At 41.2% G+C, this 12,740-nt stretch overlaps 1 protein-coding gene across 4 annotated transcripts in view; it reads left to right on the top strand.

The window, feature by feature from the left end:
- The window catches only part of CRACD (capping protein inhibiting regulator of actin dynamics), a 125,482-nt gene that overhangs the window by 64,279 nt on the left and 48,463 nt on the right, over positions 1-12,740 (top strand). For 3 of the 4 annotated variants that reach the window (XM_068680375.1, XM_068680377.1, XM_068680376.1), the window contains exon 3: positions 2,517-2,588. The exons of the other annotated variant lie outside the window; for it this stretch is intronic. In XM_068680375.1, the coding sequence (XP_068536476.1) occupies positions 2,564-2,588 (25 nt within the window). In that variant the 5' untranslated portion in view covers positions 2,517-2,563. The remainder of the gene's footprint in view (positions 1-2,516; positions 2,589-12,740) is intronic. 4 annotated transcript variants of the gene reach the window in all.

Genomic DNA, 12,740 nt, shown 5'->3' on the forward strand with positions numbered 1-12,740 from the left:
GTTAAAACCTACTTTTATGTAAGTCAATGGAAAAAATAAGTTTTATTTTTCTTTTTCAGCTTTGACTATGCAGAGTTAAATTTTGTCACTTTACCTTTCAATCCTCTTGCATTTAATGTTTTGATACATAAGAAAAGCTTGTGTTTCAGTTTTCATACCTGCTTAAACACCTCGTTGGAAAAAGGCTGTGGCACTGGTGACAGGTAGTTTGGGTGTCACTGAGCTCATGATGATATTAGGAAGTTACAGGGAGAGTGGTGTCTATCTATTCATCACAGAAGGATTGTCATGCTTGTTGTCTGAGTGGTGCTGTTCCTCAACTGCAGTTACAAAAGTCCTTTGGCAGCCTTGTGTGATGATTAAACACTGTGCTAATTGTCCTTGGCCAGGAGATTGTTTCATGGTCATTCATCCATCTCCAGCTTTGATGCAGATTAAGAAGTCATTCTAAAAGCTACTTTTTCATGCCTGGGCTTTTCAATATCGTAATGTTCGTCTCTTGGTCTCCAACTGGATCTCAGTCACAGTGTTTGAAATGATAAACTGCAAAGGACTTGAGCAGCTGCAGAACGTGCCCAGGGGAGTGACTACAGTGTGATGCACAGAGCAATTGCTCAGGTAGCCAGAGAGCCTCTCTGATGATCCTGAGCCTTACTGTAAGCTCTCATGGTCTGAACTGATCCTGGCTTGCTGGCTACAGGGCATAGTGCTCTGGGAGTGGGCTAGGTGGAGCAATCTGTTTGCTTCAGGGAATCTTGTTCTGACAGATGCTGGGGTGGAGGGAGCATCTATTTTTAGATGGGTCAAAAAGCCATGCATTTTGTTAGACCAGAATAGCTTTTTCTTTCTCTCTTTTTCAGCTCTTTTTAATTAAAAATGAAATTGGGTAAAAGTCATTCTCTTGGCTCCTGAGAATGTTTCATTAATGAAATAAAATGTGTCCCTAAAGAAAAAAGTCGCTAAAGCCATTGTTACATGTAAGTCTTGATATATCTACCAAAAAATCCATGTGAGAAATCTGAGAGGAGAGAGGGACAAGGAGGATATTACTCCAACATTCTTCATCTTATCTTCTTTCATTTTCAGTTCAATCCCAATTGTCTGCCTGTATTTTGGGAAAGTGATTATCTGTGTGTCTGTGTTTCCACTGCTTAGCAAAATGAGGATGCTAAGCAGCTTGGGATTCTTAAATGCTTCTCCAAATAAACTAATAATGTGTGTTTAATTGACTTTACACAGGGAGATTTAAGAAATCAGATCCCATTGAATCTAATATATACAATAGTTTAATTAAAATTCTCCTCTGTTAAAGGCTTTATCTTACTGAGCTCTAAAGTCTCTGCTATTGATGAAGTGCTGAGGACCTCAGTTTAAACCAGAAAATGACCACCAACTCCTTTTTTATCAAAATGAGAAAGTACAATCTTTCTCTAGACCCTGAGTTTTATGAGAAACACTTTGATCTAAACACCTTTGGGATGTGGAAGCATAACCGTAACCACTTACTGTTCCTGGTCTTTGGGTAAAACTTACAAGTCATGATTTTAAACAAACCTCATGCAAGAATTGAAAAGACACCACTAAAACAGGAGAATTCAAGGAATTTTACTGCGCTAGAAGCTACTTGAGTCCCGGGAGATTTGAACATCAGACCACCCATGCTTAAATCCTGGTTGTAAAGATCTATTTGTGGAAGACTTGCACCTCTGCGAAAGGAGCCACTTGAGTCATGCGAAGTTTTATCCAGAGTACAGAGAAGTAGTGTAACAGTCTCTGGCTTAGACTGGGTTGATTGAGAACTGTGTGATGAAGTCTTTTTTTAGGTTTTATGTTGATGATTTTGTTGCTTTCCAAGAGGGGTCTGCATCATTGTTGCTTCCTTTATGACGATAATATAGACTGTTTAACGCTTGCCTCCTTTTTATGGTATTACAGGATGCTTCAGAAAACACTAGCGTCTAGCACAATTTTTCTTGGAAAATGCACCCTCCAGATTTCATGGTAGTTCTTGACATTTAACTATTCTTGTAAAGCTAAAAACTTGGATGACAGAGTAATTCCAAGATTTTTCTGACTTCTTAAAAATTGCTGGCGTTACTCATAGCACCTGTACCTTATTGCCCTTGTGGAAAAGGTAAGCTATTTTGGGCTTTGTAGCTGGGGAAGATTGAGCGAAAAGCAGTTATATAAACTAATGTAGCAAGTGAATTTTACATGAGAGGTCAGTCAGGAGGTCCTAGCAATCTGAATATCAATCTGAAATCACCTTGGCTAGTTAAAGCCTCCATGAAAAAAACATCTTCCACTGTTTCAGAAGGACTTTATAGTAGGAAGAGTGTTAAATACAAAGAGTGATGAAATATCTGCACCACTCTATTTGCAAGGCTGTTCTATAAGGTTCCTCTCACCTTACAATTTGTCCTTCACAGTTCTCTTAAAAGCAAACAGAACAACAACAACAAAAAAAAGCCAAACCCTTCTCTCTGGTGATTTCATGGCTTTTGTTTCTTCCTCAGAGAAGATCAAGTCTGGAGTTTCTCTGACTTCGTCTGAAATTGTAGGGATGATCAATTTGTTTAAGAAACCTTGTAAGTACTTGACTTGTTCTGTAGCTTATGGAGCACACGATGTCCTGTCGTTCAAAAGCTCACTGTTAGATGTTTTTTTTTTATTATTATTATTTTATTTTTTTGTGGCTTAGTTTGAAGTACTTTCAGCGGGGAGCTGGCTGATGGGATAATGTGCTGTGCTTATTGTTTTCAAGCAGGAGCTGCTGCTACTGTGTGTGCTGCTTTTGTCCATTTTTATGGAAGTTGTAATAAACAGCATATGTGTGCAGTGGAGTCAAATCCAAACCGAAGAGGTTATTCTGGTTGATATTTTTGCAGGTAATTCCCTGTGGCATCACTGGGAGCTATCAAACACGTGACTCCCCCTTTTTATGCTGTGTCAGATGCTGTGCTTTGCCTTACCTTTTAAGATGGTCCTGATTTATGGAAGTTTAGAATTTATGGTTTAAAATTTTGAAGTTAATAGAAAAGCATGTGTTCATTTAGGATCATCTTGACTCTTCTGTACAGTTGTCAAAAAGTTTGCTATTTTAAAGCTTGCTAATGTATTTCTAATCCCAGTAGTTTCTTTCCATATTAGTTGTCAAATATTACCATCTTCCAGTTGCACTGATACTAACTTGCATTATTTCATTTTTATTTCTTGCATTGGACTTGCAGTGATTAATTGCCAAATTCAGAATTTGAGTTAAACAATGTAAATGGACTGAAGCAGTATGAAATTTGTACGTATGTGTAAATACCGAGCATGCTCTGAAGCAGTGGTGCTGGATCAATGTGGCGTCCTTCTGTTCACCTCTGTGTTGGCTGCATTGGGGGGGGAAAGGTGTTGTCCAAAATGTTTATAATGAATGGGATTTGCTTTCAACTTGAGCCAATGCTTAGCATCCTGATGTGACAAAAGCTTTGGTCTGTTTTCGGGTTTTGTGATTATATGTCTGTTTCTATTGGGAATTAAATAATACCTCTGTTTCCACTGGGTTGTACGATGCTCCACGTGAGCTTGTGCTACTGAAAAGGTGTCAAGAGGGGAAAAGGTCAAATGTTCTGCCAGGGAAAGAAAAGAGGGAGGAAGGAATGTGAAAAAGTCTTAACTCCTCGACAAGCTATTTAATCAGCTCTAATCATGAATTTAAAGGATGGAAGAAGTAAGAAGACATATTTTGCGTGCACAATTGAGGAATTCATGTAGGAAGAAGAGACAGAAGTGTTTGAAATACCTGGCTAGCTCTCTCTTGTTGTCTGTTAATAATTCACATGGGCCTTTTCATTTGTATTTTGTTGAGAAAAACAGAGTAGGCTTGAAATATAAAGAAACTCTTAACTTCCTTTGTGAAGGAGTGGGAGTACAGCGTGTCCATTCAGTACAAAGAAAAGAATTTACTTGGGTGAAGTTTTCAGACTTCTTTAGTTTTTTTTTTTTTTTCTTTTTTTCTGTAGGCAACTTCACCAGTGGCATTGGGGGAAGGAAACTGTTTCTCTCGTGTGGCTTTTACATTTGTGTTAGCTGTTATTAATATATAATAACTAAGTTGCAAATTCCTAGCCCAGACTTTCCCAGAACCTAGTGCCTACTTTTGCTGCAAAATATTTCCTGTAGTATTACCTCCACCAAATAAATGGTACATCATTGTCTTGACATACTGTGGGATGCTGGGGTTAATCATGGCATGGTACCACTGTAAGGACTAAAAAATCACTGGCAGCCTGCTGTGGGGGACAAATCTGATTCAATGTCAACATATTCAGTTTCTCTGTGGGTACCCGAGTTTCATGGATGGGATTAAAAGTAGAAAGGCAGACAAAATCTGCAGTTTGCCAGTCTTTTGTAGCTGAGGTGAGCGGTGACAATTGTGCACTGCTGGTCTTGTTCTCAGAAAGTGCTGGAGTGCTCGGGCTTTATTTTGCTTCCGTTTTCTGTCCTTTTCCTATGCGAGTGAGTGAAGTTGTTTCAGAACTTTTTCATGCCAAGCAAACTTCGTCTCCCAAATGGGCAAAGAGAAAATTTAATATGTGCTATGAAAATCCTGTTGGTAATGTCTTACTTGGGATATTTGTTTGTTTCTGATCCCCTTAGAAGCATACAATTTGCATAAAAAATGTGCATAAGTATTAAACAAATTCTAAAAAATGGTAGCACGAACACAGTGTATACATCCACAAGTAATGTAGGTAGCATAGCAATGTTTTTTATACCTAGAACATGAAGTTTTAATACCTCATGGGTGGAGACAGCCACTAAGTGGCTAGCACAGTCATTTGTAGCAGAGGCATTCATTATGTTTGTTTGATAAGATTTCTTCCTAGTGCTCCTTCAAACAAGTCAGAACGCGTGGTCTGGCTGCCTGTACCCATGGCTCAGGACTGGCTTTTAAATTACTCCTCTGTAGAGTGAGCAGGCTTGCTGCTATCAGAAATGTGACAATCAACTGGGTGGGACTCTTGTCTGAATCAACCTCGCCACACCTGTATTAATTTTGCCTACTTACAAAACAACTTACACTTAATGAGCTGCAATTAATCAGCACCTTTTGCTTTGATACACAGATAAAAATATACTTTCAGTAAAATACTTGGTGAGCTAATTAGAGATCTCTGCCCAGTGCAGTTGGGAGACTTCTGTTCTCTGCTTTACTTGTTATTAAACAGTGAGATCAAACCCTTGTTTCCTTACTCCAAAGATGCAATCTCTTCATGTTTTTCTCCTTCCATAGCAGACTGTATTTAATTCTTATTCTGGAATGTTGTTTCTCTAAATGACATGTTCTCTCTGGCCTAAAAAGCAGATTGCTTGTCCCATTTCATAACATAGCCCAAAGCGAGGATGACCAGGTGCTCTGTGGCTACATTTGACCCTGCTGACTACTCAGGTGCTGGAGGATAATAAGAGGATGACTCTGCAGAGGGTGCTTGGGGTATCCTGGAGAACAGGTACAGACAAACCTTACCAGTCTGATGGCATGGTCCAGGAGGGCAGGGCAGAGAAGCACAGCTATCCACGGCAAGGTCATGTCCTCAAATCATACCAGCTCTGGCACAACGCTTTTATCAGCAGAAGAAAGCTGAATCCTCTGAGGATGCCCCTTGAGAGGTTTAAAGCTGCCTTGATTTTAACCATGGTTGATCTTAGAAAAAAAAGCTATGACATTTTTGGTTAATTTAAAAAGAAAAAAGGAAAAAAAAAAAAAAAGAAAAAAAAACCTCCTCTCTTCAATTTGGGCCAGTCTGCTAGGGGACAAGCAATGCAGTGACTCCTCTCCATGAATTACCCAGGACTGGTGTCTCTGGAGCTGCTGATTGGGATTCCTACTGTGCTGTAAGTGCTGCATTTCCACCAAAGTTGCAAAGAGAGAGAGTTTGCTTCATTTGTGGTTTAGGAGGACTTTCTCAGGCGGTTTTAGTAGTAGAATAGTTGGAATTACTCATGGCTAAACAAAAATTCCATGTTCCAAGAAAGTAACATGGGTTGACTACCTCTTGTTGTCCTTCTGAGACATAAGGTCCAGCAAGTGTTTTCACAGCCATCCTTTCTGCCCTATTCCTTGGTCCTGGCTACATTTCCAGTCCTTCCCAGTCCTTGTTTGACAGGCTTTTGGCCTCTTCTGTGGTGATCTGCAAAGCACATGATGGCCATGTCGGAAAGTGCTGCCAGGCTGAAACCTTCGCAAGGCTTGTAGATAGGTACTGGCTGCATTTGTGTACCCACCACCAAGAGACCTCAACGAAGCAAAGTTACATGTAGATAACCTGTTCCAGCTTCTGCCCTTTCCACTTCACTCTGAATGCTTTGTTTCAATAAAATACGGGTAAATGCTTTCCCTTCAGCTTGAGGCATACCCTCTGAAGAAAAATACTGGAGAAAATGTTGTTCTGCATTGGCATTGCAGTATGTTCCTGCTCACAGCTGGTGAGTGTCATTTTCCTTCCATATAACATGAAAAACTTACTTGTAAAAATTGGAGAAGAAGGGACAAAGGTGGGAGAAGCATGAGCTTAACTTGGACATTGTGAAAAGTTACCCTGTATGACTGACAGTGCTGTCATTTCACATATCTAACTTAAATGTTTTTTCCCCTGACTGTCCATGGTGGGTGTTACTGCGCATAGGGCTTCTGGCCTTTAGCTCTGCTGTTTAAAGAAGTATCAAGCTTTGCACAGTCATGTAGGGCATCAGGATGTTTCTGAACATGCAGTGGACAATCTAGTATGGAGGTCTGACAGCAGGCCAACACTCAGCACTGGGATGATTGTTGTCTTTGGTTAGGACTTCTTGCTGTAAATGTTAATTTTCCCCCTGTGTGTGCCACGATGCAAAGCAACAGCCGCTGTTGTCTCCATACTCACAGCTGACAGATCACTCAGAAATGGTCCTGTGGTAAAGATTTCAAGAGGTGTGACTGGATTTCCTTTGAGATGCTTTGCAGCTTCAAAATGCATTAGGGAGAGAGGTGTGCACATCTCTTTATGCAAGCTGGTCCCATAAAAGAAGCTGATTATTTTTATAAGCTTTAATTTGGGCTTGTTTATTATTTTTCTGCTGTTACAGTTCTTGCAAAATCAATGTGCTGCTAGGTAATGCTTTATAGAGGTGGAAAAATACTGTTTCAGGTACACAGACTACAGGTGTTTACTAAGTTAAGAATAGATGTGAAGTGAGCAAAAAGGATATAAGTAGACGAGTACACACCTCTCTCCTCTGCCCCCACCCCTTTCCTGCATTTGCTCTCTGTCATTTCTCTTACAGCAATTGCTCTTAGCCTTGAGTTGTGTAAGTGGAGCAGAGGTATCAGGTGAAAGTGTTTTGTGCAGGGTGGCTGGCAGCCCACGGTGCTGGCAGAACAAGTAGGGGAGGGAGCTAAACGTGGTTTGTTCAGCGTGGGTTTCCTCCAAATCTGATTCTGAGCTTCCCTTATCTGCCCGTATCTGGACAGAGAGGGTAGCAGCTCCTGCACCGAGCTGCCTGCAGAGCCACCGGCTGTGGTAGCACCTGGGAAGCGAGTGTTTGGGGCTGCTGCAGTGCTCTCCTGCTTCACCCCAGGCTCCACAGGCAGGCCCTGCAGTTAATCAGTGCCCGGACCCAGAGCACAATTTCAGTTTCCTGCTCTTGTTGCTGCATTCGAACAGCTGGAGGATGCCCGGTCTGCCAGGAGATGCCCCGTGTAGCACTGTTTTCTGGAAAGATGCTGTAGAGAAGATGGAGCAGGTGGCTTGGCCGGCTGCTGCGCCCGCTCGGAGTATGGCAGGCACAGCCAGCACTCCCAGCGTCCTTCCAGGGCTCATAAATTGCCTTTCAGAATATTTTTCAATCTAGGGTCCATCCTGATGTCGTATCCCTGGATCTACAATGCATTCATTTCCCTTGGCCGTGATTACGTGTAATTATCCTTACCAGCACAGGAGGTCTCATTCCCTACCTGGCCACCTGAGTCTCTTCTGTTCTGTTTCATTCAGGGGCACAGTAAATGACATAAATTTCAGTGCGGCCAGGTGGTTTTGCAGAAAAAGCACCGTCTCCTTTGCCAGTGAAATTTAATTGTGCCCAACTTGTGGGGCTAAATTTTATGTATCTCACCAGGTCGCTGGTGATAATGGTTTGTAGTCTCAGTGCTGGGAGGCAGCGTGTGATGAGCACGGCGGGTCACAGTGGCAAATCCTGGCCTGGAACCGAACCAGCATGAAATAGTTTTCTCCTTTGTTTCTACTGCCTCAAGGAAAGAAAACCCAAGGAGATATGTTAAAAAGAAATGTCTAGTTGCCCTTGTTCCAGGAGAAAGAATTGTGCAACTGCTTCTTTATGAAATGAATTATTTTAGATGTTTTTAAAATGTTTAGATTTATAAATGCTTGAGTATCTCTTTTGACTGCACCTCTTCTCTTCAAATGTTATGCCTCATAAGGAAATAATTTTCTCCTATCATAAAATAAAGTGGATAGGGGAATGGGAGATTTCTCTGAGCATCACAGTAGTAGCTGTTTCTTTATTTTTTTCCACTTTGATGGTACAGATCTTATAAAGAACCCTTTACTGATATTTCATTTTGTAGAATACATACTGATATCTTATTTGGCTAACATTTAATACAACACTGCTTCAACTTCTAAGTGTTTTTTAATAAATGTACTTGGCATTGGCCATCTAAATATGATGACAAAGCACATCTATTTTATGAAGTCAATGATGTTAGGTTGCAAAGATGCAAAGAAAAATAATCAAGAGGTTTTGTATTTCTTAGGTATTTGTAAGGAAGTCGAAGCTGTAAAATTTCATACGATGTTTCTGAGGTTACTAGTCAGTAAGTGTTTCAAGTGATGTCTGGTTTCTCTATTTCAATTCTGGAAGACAAAGGCAGACCATAATCACTTTAATCCTTCAGCTGCAACCACACTTCAAGGGCCCCATTGGAAACATCCCAGTCAGGTACTGCTTGTCTGTGCTCTGACCTCTTCTTTCTTCCTTAATAAATAACAACAGGGAAATGTTTTTTTATTCTATATATTTTATTATATTGATGACACGACGAGGAACTGAGTCAATTTTAAGCTCCTTTTCTAAAGAGACAGTTGCCAAAACTTCAGCCCTAAGACCTGCAGTCATCCTCCCACCACGTGGATGCCTTACACACATCTCGTGTCAGTGCTTGGTACAGGGTGGAGGCAGCCCAGAGCTCCCTGTGTAGTCTCTGCTCTGTGAAAAAGTTGTCTGAACTTTATTCTTTAAAGCTAGCAGCCTGGTACCTGCTTACCACAGAGGGACAGGTGAGGAATAAAGAGCAATTAGTGAAGGATTGCAAAACTTTGGTGTTTGAAATACAGTACCACTGTAATTAGGGTTTAATACTAATGATTAACTTTTTATTTCATTTCCAAGGTCTAGCTGCTCAAAATCACATTACTCAAACTGGTGTGATGGTGTCGGTTAGCTGCAGGGTCAGCTGGAGCTTTTCTCTTCATACCATTCAAGTCAGTACTGCGATACTAATTTCATCCTTAAGGCCTACAGTACAAAAATGGGCAATTTCAGAAAAAGGCTGAAATGAGCATCCAGCCTTGGCACTCAGCGGGGACATCCACTGCAGGCTAGAATAACTGTGTCAGCAGGGGGAAGAAAGCAGGTGTGCTCTGCACTGCTGAAGGTGCAGAGGAGCAGGAGGAGTTGTAAGCTGTGCATGAGGAGGGGAAAAGCATCTGTGATTTGCTGCGGGGTCTGCGCAGGTCTGGAATATTTAGGTGGTCTGAGGATCTGAGGCTCTTGCTTGTGTGTCCAGGAGGTGGATCTTGTCCCTGTACAGAGCAGAGGATGTCTCGGTGGAGCCTAAAAACTACTTGTTTTTTTTTTACTAAGGAGGGGGCAGTCTGGGCTTGTGTTCAATGTAAAGCTTTGAAAGCTGCTCCGAGAGTACAAAAAAATGGCTGTAGGGTAAACTGGCAAATCTACAGACTCACGCCACCTGTCCGGAGTCTTAATCTAATGTAAATTTAGCAAAGATGGTGTGTTTATCAGAAGAAATAAGTGAGCCTTGAGAATTGAGCAGCAGAAATGCAGCAGAGGAGCTCACCATGGGAAAGGGAAGGTGACTCTGGTCTGGCTCTGCAGGGAGGCAGCTCCTTGCAGTAGCGCTGTGTTTTGGGGAAAGGAGCACAGAGCGGGTCCTGCATCCTCTGTGCACTTGGCCAACATTATTTCTGAGAATGCTTTGATGATTTGCCAGTCTGGGGAAAGAGTGCTACAATTCATTCTGGTCACCTTGCCCAGCAGGATAATGTGGCTGAGGTTTGATTTTTATTTTTATTTTTTTTAGGAAAAAGACAAAACCAAAGTCTTCCAAGCTCCCCAGCCTTAGTTCTCTTCACCATTGGTTTCACCATGGAAGCATCCACTTCCATCTTCACTCTTTTTTTTTTTTTTTTTAAAAAAAAAAGCAAGATTGGCAGGAGGATTTCTGAATGCCGTGGTTCATACAGTTCTTCTCTTAAGAAAATAAGAGATTTTGTCATTTTCTTTACACTGCTATGTAGTTGTAAACCACAACAGCATTTTAATTCTGTAAAATCAGAGATGGTCACAAGTGATTTAGTTCTTTTAGACATGTTCAGCCTGAGTTCAGGTTGGACTTGGCTTCCATGCCACTCAGATATGAGTTGTTTTTTTGTTTGGTTGGTTTTTAAGACTCGTTGCAAAATTTAGAGATGGTTCTGAGGTTTCAACTCCCTAAGCTTGGGGAGGGCAGATGGATTTGCTGCCTTCTGCTCAGATTTACCTTTCTAAATTTAATGAGGAGATTACTAAAATAATGCAATGCTGTGGTTGGTAATTTGCTTGGAATAGGACTCCTTTTGTTCTTGGCTCTTCCATTGCACTTTATAACTCCTGGAAATCTGTAAAACAACAGAGGCATAAAGGAATTGGTGTGTTTTGTTTGTTTGTTTTATTTTTTTCTCCTTTTTGCCAGGCTAGAATTACTTGTAGAGCTATATCTGAACTTTTTTTTTTTTTTTAAAGTAATTCTACTTCATGGAACATACACTGTATTTTTTCCTTGTTATCCTGTTATCCAGGGAGCTGCTCTAACTCAAAAGGACTATTGATAGCTTCCAAAAACAAAGCAAAACTATTCCTGTGTCTAGGGACCAAGCAAGTTCATAAAATAAAAAATTGACTCTCTAAATTTCATCTGGCCTATTTAAAATATTTTTCACCTTACCTGAATTGCAAGGGTACAATTCTTTTATAAATCTGTCATTGTAAAAGTGCATTAAACTGAAACTGCAAGAATGAAAAAAAAATCATGCTTGCCTATCACAGTGAAACAAACAAACAAACAAAAAAAACATTTTGGTTTGTTGGTTTTCTTTATTAATGAGTTCCTGTTGCTCTGAGTGGTGACACCACTTTGAAGGCACTCCATAATTGCTAGTTTTAGTGTTTTCAGCTGCAGAAAAAAAAAAAAAAAATCAAATCCTAGTCTAAAATACATTGGAAGTACCTGCTTGCTTTCAGCTTTGATTTATGAGCTGAGCTGTTTCTCCCCACAGCTGGCTCATCCCCCTTCACTCGTAGAGACCCCCCTACCTGTTCCAGGAGCCTTTCCCATCAGCTGACATTTCATATTTTTTGTAGTTGCATCTCTGTTCTGGCTTACGTTTGTGCTGTGACCTGCTGGCCTGTCCAGGTTTGTCTTCTCTCCTGTTTCTAGCTGATCAGGGCCAAGTTACTAGGGGGTATCTCAGCAAAATGCACAAAATGAGTTGGTGTGGGATACTTCAGTATTGCCTCTGCTCTCTGCTGGCCCAGTCCTCCAGCCACCCAGTTCGGGCCTAGCATCCTGGTCCTCCTTTGTGTTCAGGAGACCTCTCAGCTTTGTCTTACAACAGATGCCAGCTTTATTTTATATCAGAAGCAGGTAGTTTCTGTGAGGAAGAAATGTTCCTTCTCCCACCAGTGGGAAAAAAAATGACAATTGGCACAATGCAAAAGTTTTTACTGGTGTAATACAGGACTTGCTCTAGGGGCTGGAGGGACAGAGAAGATTTCACGTAACATACTCCTCAGTGAGAATGATCTTATTAATAGTGATTGGGGTGTAAATGACTGCCAAAACCTGGGGAGAGGCAGCAGGAAGGTGTCTGGCCGCCCAGGGTTGTGCTCCTCGGACTTCGCACTGCTCTGCAGCTCTGGAACCTCACCTTTGGGACCTTGGCCAGTAGTTCAGGTGTTACAGTTCCAAGCAGGAATTGTCTTATAAAAAAATGAATCAGCTGAGGAAATCCCAAGTTCTGCAGAATATCTTTTTTCACTGGAGAAGGAAACAGCCAATACCTCTACCATGTTGACGTCAAGTGTTTAATGCATGTCAAGAAACCTTAGATAAAACACAGAATATCAAAAGGGTCTTCCATGAATAAGTCTTGTCCTGGTAAAATGAATTTTTGTCCCTCCTCTTACATAATGGATGGGTGCTGTAGCAGTGAATCAGAAGCTGTTGTGGTCTCTTCCTTTCTAAGCATCTCATATGCATCACAGAATGCAGAGCTATTATAAGCTTTGTCTTACCCCGTATGCTCCCATGTGCAGCCCTGTGCCTGGGTAACATCTCTTGCATTTTCTTAACCCTTCTGTCAATGTCCTGACACGTACAAACGCCACTAGCTGCTGTGACTGTGCTCAGGGTG

Source organism: Anas acuta, chromosome 4 (genome assembly GCF_963932015.1).
Source record: "Anas acuta chromosome 4, bAnaAcu1.1, whole genome shotgun sequence".
NCBI lineage: Eukaryota > Metazoa > Chordata > Aves > Anseriformes > Anatidae > Anas > Anas acuta.